The sequence below is a fragment of the Lutra lutra genome, chromosome 11 (assembly GCF_902655055.1).
Source record: "Lutra lutra chromosome 11, mLutLut1.2, whole genome shotgun sequence".
NCBI lineage: Eukaryota > Metazoa > Chordata > Mammalia > Carnivora > Mustelidae > Lutra > Lutra lutra.
Genome location: NC_062288.1, coordinates 1,774,444 through 1,782,427, shown reverse-complemented (window position 1 = coordinate 1,782,427; position 7,984 = coordinate 1,774,444). Strand labels below are relative to the sequence as shown.

Sequence of the window (7,984 nt, the reverse complement as noted above, 5' to 3'; positions counted from 1 at the left end):
TGGCCAGGCCCAGAGACAGGGTCCACATCCTTCCCAGAGGCCGCTGCAGAAGGAAAGAACTCAGTGGTCCTTCTGGAAAGTGCACTGGACACAAAGGGGCTGCACAGATGTAGACACAATGCACTGACAGAGTTTGCACATACACACGTACACACATGCGCACACACGGACACCGGTCCGGATCAGTGCACACATTCTCCTACACAGATCACATGGGGACACCCTGCCTCTCCTTAGCCCTCTCCAGCGCCCCAGGCCTGCAGCACCCCCAGCCCTGCGCCCCCCTCCACCAGGAAGCCCTCCCCTCCCCTGCCTTTCTCTCCACCTCTGCCCATGCAAGTGACAGGGACTCCTGCGTTTCCCCACCAGAAAGTTAGATTTTAACAGAAAATCTCCCGTTCTCCAATCGTTGGCTGGACAATGAGATGTTTAAATGCTGGACAGGGGACGAGGCTGCGAGATTGTCAAGGGAAGTGACAGTTTCCTCTGCTGGAACCCGCCCCCCCCACCCCGGCCCAGCTCAGCGTCTGCTGGAGAGGATGTCCAAGGGCTTCTTCAGCCTCACCCTGGGCCCTGGGAGCCTCTGAGCCAGTGGGGCCCCCCAGCCCCACCGTCTCAGGTAGCCAGTGATGGTGTGGCCGTCAGCCTGGCCCTGGGGTCCCGCCGAAGCCTGTTCCAGATCCACGCCTCCGCCCCTCCGGCTCCCCGGGCTCGTGGGAGGGCTCCTCCTGGCAGCCCGTGGTGTCCAGCTCTCCGGCCCAGGCTGGCTCTGAAGTGGGACCGGCCGCCAGGCCAGCGCATCAGAGGGTGAGGGCAGACACCAGACAGAAGGCCCCTCCCACCCTGCCCTCCTGCCATGGCCTGGCTGGCCCCTGATTACGAGGGTGGGCCTCTCTCCTCTGTCCAAGACCCCAGCCACCCTGGTCCTGTCTCACAAGGACGGGCAGTGACATGTCCTAGGCCCCCACTACCCCCATCAGCCAGCGGGGGGCCTTCATGAAGTCCACTGTTCAGGCCCCCCCCACCCGACCCGGGCCCAGCCCCGTGGTGTTCTGTGGTCCTGGCCCCATGACCTCCCAGCCCCTCCCCCTTGGTGACCCAGGCATCAGCTGCCCCCAGAAGACCCCGTTTCTCTGTGCCCGGCAACACTGTTGGTCATGGCGCCTGGACTGTGGGCGCCTCCCGCCCTCTCCTGCAGGCCCTCAGGGGTGAGGCACCTGCATCGGTGCGTCCCCTGGGGCCAGAGGGCCACACCTCATCTGGCGGTGGTCCCAGCCACACAGCCAGCCCTGCAGTTGCCTTCCACCCTGAGGACCACCCAGCAGCTCCCAACGCCCACTCCTCTCCCTAGACATCCAACAGACTAAGGAGTCTTGCACAGGAGGTGCCTTGAGAGACTGTGGGTGGGAGAGAACATTCCAGAGAGGAGTGGGAGGCAGGAGGTGCAGCCACTGTGCACAGGGGCATGACCCAGTGAGACTGGGGTGCAGAAGGTGGGGACAAGGACCCCGCCCAGGGACCATGATGCCAGTGATGGGGACGGGACCCCCGCCCAGGGCTCGAGACACCCATGATGCAGACAGGACCTCTGCCCAGGGTTCAAGATGCCAATGGTGGGGACAGGACCCACATCCAGGGTTCATGATGTCAGTGATGGGGACAAGGCCCCCACCCAGGGCTCGTGAAGCCCATGATGGGGACAGGACACCCCCCCAGGAGTTGTTACACCTGATGATGGGGACTGAGCTCAAGATCCCACTCAGGGGCCATGATGCCCCCGACAAAGAGGGGCAAGTCTGTCTCTACCTTGAGAGCTGGAGGAAACCCCACCCCAGCTGACCCCGTAGGACCAGTGGGGATGTGCTTAGCCCACAAAGGCCATGATGCTCCAGGTGAATGCAGTGAGGCCTCAGTTTCCCCACCTGTCCTGGCTTTCAGGGGCTGCTGGGAAGCAGGAAGGCCTGACTCTCTTGGAAGAAGATGGGCTGAGGCTAGGCCGGCGGGGCCAAGAAGCAGCGCACGTCCCTGCCCTGCGGCTGGAGAGCTCACAGCAGCAGTGTTCCTGGAAACCTCTGGTTTCTCCACCTGCTCTCAGGACTGTGAAGGCAGAAAGGCCCTGCGCCCACGTTTCTCCCGCCAACACCTCTTGCTCTGTTCCCAACCCCAGCCCTCTGGGCTGTGCGTCCCTTCCCGGCATGGTCACAGCTCGTGGGTCACAGCCAACCTCCGCACTCCCCTACCTCGAGACCCCCAGCTCAGGGAGAAGGATGGCCCAGCCACACAGGAGGCTCCCATCGCAGGTGAAGAAATGTTTACGACGGTGCCAGCCTGCAAGGAACGGCCACGCTCCCCCACCACAGAGTCCCCCGCCCCAAGCATGGTGCTTTCTGGAAGTCTAAAGGGCCTGGGGGGCGCTCAGTGTGCATGTCTGTACCCTCGGGCAGCGTGGCCCCCGTGACCGAGGTCATCGGGGGGACGGGGGGATGGCTACCTCTTCAGGGGGGCATGAGATGGGTGGACGGGTGGTAGAAGGACAGATGAGGGAAAACGAAAGGAAGTCCAAGCGAGCCGGAGACAAGACAGCTCCAGAACTCAGGCGAGAGTTCTGTTTTCTCCGTGCGTTTCTGAATTGTCCCAGCTTCCTACATCATGTGTTATTCTTCTAATCAGAGCGACGAGAGGTTGTTTTCTAAGTAATATGAGCTGCGTCACAGAAAGCTTCCCAGAGCCGGGGTTGCCTTGGCCACCAGCAGTGGCCTCCTACCGTCCTTGCACAGCCCCAACAGGAAAACCTGGCGGGGAGGGAAGGCCAGGTCCTGTTGGAGGGCCTCCAGCTCCTGGACAGGCTCCCTCCATCGCGGGTTCCCAGGGCTGACCCCAGCCCCCAACTCCAGGCACTCCCCTGGGGAGCTCCCAGAGGCCACACAACTATCAGGGGCCCAGCCTTCCCTGTCTAGAGGGGCATCAGGCCACGCCTGGGTCTGGACTCCAGCCCCCAAGCCAGAGGGTTATGCCGCGGTGTGAGAGGTCACTGGCAAGAGTGTGAGTCACCGTCTGCAAAGGGAGGCCTGATGCTGTCCCCTCCCACACTGTCCATGGGTGCCTAGATGCAGGGACACACTGAGCTGCGTCAGGGACAAGGGCCCTGACCCAGCTGATTACGCTCCCGAGGAGCAGACAGTAAGCATCCCAGAAGGGAACTTCCCTAGGCCTGTGCTGGGAAGGGAGAGGCCAGGGCAGCAGAGCTGAGGGGACAGGCAAAAGGACCCCAAGTAGGAGAGCACTGGGGGAGCAGCCCACCAGGACGGTGCAAGGTGGGGTTGGGGGTGGGGGGGGGGAGAGGGAGGGAGGGGAAGGAAAGGGAGGGAAAGGGGAGGCTAGATGCAGGAAGGAGCTCAGCTGCTCCAAGCGGTCAGAGAGGAGGGGACCAGGCAGGATGGCCTGCCAGACCTTGTGACCATAGGTCCCACAAGCCGAGGCCACGTCCTGGTGAGCTGGTGGCAAGTCTGGTCAGCCTGGCCTCAGACCCAGCATCCAAGCAAGCCAGACCCTGACTCCCCTGGTCTTGGTGTAGGGGATGCACAGAGAGTGGGGACAGGAAGGCCAGCAGGACCTGCCAGTGAGTGACCATGGCCTCGCTACCCCTCTGTCCTCCTGGACCTAGTGTTCCCCCTCAGGCCCGTGTGCTGCCTCCTTCCTGGGCTTCAGCAGGGAAAATTTTGGGAACTGCCAGCATGAGGCCACCAGTCACTGTCGTGGCCAGGATCTCGGCCGCTGGCCATCCTGGAGGGGCCTGGGCTGAGGCCCCAGAACTCTGCTGAGGGGGCGTGAGGCCATCACGGTGCCCCTTGGGGCCGGCAGGAAGAGTCGGGTTATCTAAGCCCCGGTGGGGGAGCGTCTGGGCCAAAACATCTGGAAATCCACGGAGCAGAGGCTGAGGGCCACAGCAGATAGCTGTCCGAGACCAAGGTCATGAGCGGGCAGAGAAGGTGACCTGGACCCAGTGGCACTGTCCTCAGTCACCCCGAGGCCCCTTCTCTGCCTGGGGCCCTCAGGGAAGAAGGATGGAGGAAGCTCCCTCCCCATCCCAGGAGTGCCACCCAGCCACGCGGCCTGGCTGGCCTGCCACAGGCGGGCCCTTCTGGGAAGAGGCCTTCCCAGTGGCCGCCAGGCCCTGCACAGAAAGAGCCGGGACATTCCCTGGCCCAGTGCTGGTGCTCTAACCAGGCGGCCGTTCTCATAGAAAGTTCCAGAGACGACACACAGCACCACAAGAGAAACAAGGCACCGCACCCGGGATCTGAGCGCAGGGTGGGGACGCACCGTTTGGGGGACATCACAGGCCCCTTCTCTGCCCTTTGTTTTTTTTGTTTCATTTTACCTTTGTTTTTTTTTTAAAGTGGTACCATTGCCCTGTGACACAATACTGGTTTCAGGTGTGGGAGGAGGTGACTGGGTGACTGGATGTCTGTGAACCCTGGGACACGATCGATCGGCATGATGTCTCCTGAGCACCGGTTAGCTTGCACTGTCACAGATTTTCTTTTCTTGTGATGGAAACTGTTAGGATCCACTCTCTCTGTGATTCACAAATGAACCTGGCTTTGTTAAGGACCAACGGCCAGGCCGCCCATCCCACCCCCACGGCCCCTCAGGCGATACCTCCACGAGGGAGGGAAATGGCGCACCTTGTCAGGGACTTTTTTAAGTTTTAAACCGTGTCCCTGATGCAGTGGTCCATCCAAGGCGGAAGCCCCTGGGCCAGCTGGGCCAGCGCCAGCCCCTCCCCCACATTCCTCCTCCCACTGCCGTCTTTAAAGGCCCCTGGGGCCCACAGGCCACCATCTGCCTTCTGCCTGCCACCTGCCACCATGCGCTGTCTTGTGAGCCTAGCTCTGGCCCTGCTGGCCCTGGAGGCCGCCCTGGCCCTGGCCCCAGCCCCAGCCCTCACCTTGCCAGGTAGGCCTGAGCTGCCACCCCTCGGCCTGGGGGGGGGGGGGGGCGCGGCGGCACCCAGGAGGGTCCTCCCGGCCTCCCTCTGCTCCAGGTGCACCCCCGACCATCACTGGCCCTGATATGTTGGTGATAGGACAGGCGGCGCAGAGTGGAGGAGGCTGGCCCCTGGGGGGGTACCCCACAGCAAAAGAGCAGGGCACTGCCTAGAGCCCCCCAGGTGCTGCAAGGCCGGGCCCCTGTCGTTGGACCCCTGGGTCTTACCCCACCTGCTGCCGTGAGCCTGGACCTGACGCGCCCTTTCGTCCCCAGGTCACGCTCTGCTTACTCTCTTCCTTTCAAGAAAGGGGGCAAGTTAGGGTGCTGGGGACCAGACTGCCCATGGTTCCCGCTCTCGCCCCACCCTGCCCCCCCACCAAGCAGCCCCAGGGGAGGCGGTCCACGGGCCCCCCTCACCTGCCTGTCCTGTATGCAGCGCAGGCTGTGTGCCCAGAGCTCAGCTCCTCCGAGGAGGACGCCTGTGTGGTCTCCTGCAACTCAGACGAGAACTGCCCCCAAGGCACCAAATGCTGCACCAGGAGCCCCTGCAGCCGCTCCTGCGTGGTCCCCCTCATCGGTAACATCGCGGCCCCCATGCCCCACGCTGAGGCCTGTGGGGGTGGGAGGAGCCACCTTGCTCTAGGGTCCCCCCTGAGGGGGCACCCCAGACCCCTCTTAGTGACCCACCCCCCAGCCCCCTGAACTCCCCCCGGGAGTGAGCCCACTCCCCCGCCGGCTCAGGCTCACCCGCCTCCTCCCAGCATCGCCCAGGCCCAGCTCTGCGAGGCGGCAGCCGCGGTCCCCTCTTTGGGGGCCCGGGGAGGCACGGTGGAAGCCCTGGGGGCCAGGACACCAGCCGCAGAGGAGAGCAGCTGCAGGGCGGACTCAGGGCCTAAAGGGCAGGCCGTCTCTCCCCAGCGCCTGTGCAGAAGGCCGGCCGCTGCCCCTGGGTGCAGGCCCCACTGACGCCCGCGCCCTGCTTGGAGAGCAGTGAGTGCTCCCGGGATGACCAGTGTGCCGGCAACAGGAAGTGCTGCCTGAGCGCCTGTGCCATGAGGTGTCTGGAGCCCGAGGCAGGTAAGCGCCCCAAGCCCTCCCGGGACGGCGCCCTGGCCACGGCCACGGCCACAGCCACGGTGGCAGCAAAAGGCCTGGGCCGAGACTGGTGTCAGGCGAGCAAAGGGAGCGGAAACTCAGAGACTCCTCTGAGCGGGACAGCAAGACGTGGTGCAGCCCAGTCTAAGGAGGGCCTGTGACCTTGCCACGTAACCTTGGGAGGCAGCTGGGCTCCCAAATGCGGGAGGAGGTCTGGGGCCGAAGCCGGGAAACGTGGATCCTGGCCCGCTGTGCCCACGCCCGCCTGTGGGCCATGGGGAAGGCCGGGGCGGGAAGGCTGTGGAGCGGCCCCGCGGGTCGGGTCCCGCTCCTCTGAGGCCTCCGTGTCACCTGCAGAGGAGCCCCCCCGCTGCCAGGAGCGACCAGCCTGAGCCCGCTTGGCAAGAACCTCATCCCCCCCGGCCCCCCCCCCGCCCCCCCCGGCCCCCCCGATCCAGAGAGCACGAGACGCTTCCCACCCGCTGCCAATAAAACCCACGTAGCTTCGCGTCTCCGTCTGTCTGTCTGTCCGGGACACCCGCCAGGAGGGACAAAGCACACAGGCCTCTGGGAGCTCCCAGGCTGCCCACTCAGCCCTCGGGGGTCCGTCCCCGCTGAGAGGCGTTGCTGGCGTGGGGATGGGGGCAGAGCAAAGACTGCAGGGAGGCCTGGGGCCCCGACGTCGACGGGCCTCACTCCACCGCAGCGTGCGACCCCACCGGGGCGCAGACGCGTGCGACCCCACGGGGGGGGTGGATGCGAGCGACCCCACGGGGGGGGGGGCGGACGCGTGTGACCCCATCGGCGGGCGGATGAGGAGGGCAGGTGTGCTCCCAGGGAGCCTCAGTGCCCACAGCGCCTCGGGCAGCCTCGCTAGGGCTCACAGGGAAGCGCGCCCGCCCAGCACACACGCGAGCCCCCCGGGGTTGCCACCAGGCTGCCCCAATGGCAAGCACCCCCAGAATTTCCGGAGGCCACCGGCTCCTTGCCTCACTAAGCTCCGGATTCAGGGGTTCCCACGAACCCCACAGGCTCACCAAGTTGTAAGGACAACCCACAGAAGTCTGAGCGCACAGTCTGTTACAGAGGACACAGACCAGAAAGAGCCAAATACAGACCGCACCGTCGGGGTGGGGGCAGGGACACGGGAGCCTGTGTCCCCGCTGGGGGGCCACCACCTCCCCACACACCCACGTGTCCCCAGCCCAGAAGCCCCCTGAGCTTCAGTGCCCAGAGAGGTCTCAAAGCTGCATGGACAGGATGAAGCCCTGGGCCATTGTTGACCGACTCAGCCCCTGCCCTCTAGCCTCACGGCTGGCTCTCGGGCCGCTGGCCTGTCCTGTGCCACCAAGGACCCCAGAGCCGCATCAGCATAAACTCAGGTATAAGAAAGGAGTCCTTGCAAATATCACAGGACACTCATATCACCCAGGGAATTGAAAGGTTTTGTAGCACTCTTCTGGGGAGGGGGCAAAGACCAGAGTTCTTTATTTTTTTAAGATTTATTCATTTGCTTATTTGAGAGAGAGAGCAGGAGCAGGGATGCGGGACTCAATCCCAGGACTCCAGGACCATGACCTGAACAGAAGGCAAACACTTAACCCACAGAGCCACCCAGGTGCCCCCAAAGACCAGAGCTCTTGATGGCGACCTGGTGTGTGGCCAGCGTGGGAGCTTTCGGCCAGCCTGGCCCAGCTCGTGCGCGCTCCACGGCCTGCCACGTGCCCACTGACATGTCAGGAGCTGGGGAGAGAGGACAGATTATCCAAGATGAGGGCACCGACTGGTAACCTTTTGTTTCTGGACCATTCTCCAGCAAAAGGAACCAGAATTCCTTGGAGACATAGTTGAGTGAACACGGGACCAGGCTGCGTGGGACACCATGTGTCAAAAGCAG

The 7,984-nt window shown here is 63.9% G+C and overlaps 1 protein-coding gene across 2 annotated transcripts; it reads left to right on the top strand.

Annotated features, from left to right (window-relative positions):
• Positions 1-571: 571 nt before the first annotated feature.
• On the top strand, positions 572-6,395 carry LOC125080768 (whey acidic protein-like). Of its 2 annotated transcripts, none has more exons than XR_007121469.1 (3): positions 572-619; positions 1,207-1,384; positions 5,429-5,741. XR_007121469.1 is itself a non-coding variant. In XM_047694854.1 (3 exons), the coding sequence occupies exons 1-3, from the start codon at positions 4,728-4,730 to the stop codon at positions 6,246-6,248; spliced, it is 711 nt and encodes a 236-aa protein (XP_047550810.1). In that variant the 5' UTR covers positions 4,349-4,727; the 3' UTR covers positions 6,249-6,395. The 2 variants fall into 2 exon arrangements, 1 of the variants encoding a protein (XP_047550810.1); XM_047694854.1 differs by lacking the exons at positions 572-619; positions 1,207-1,384 and adding exons at positions 4,349-4,959; positions 5,911-6,395 and having other exon boundaries at positions 5,429-5,569.
• Positions 6,396-7,984: the final 1,589 nt, after the last annotated feature.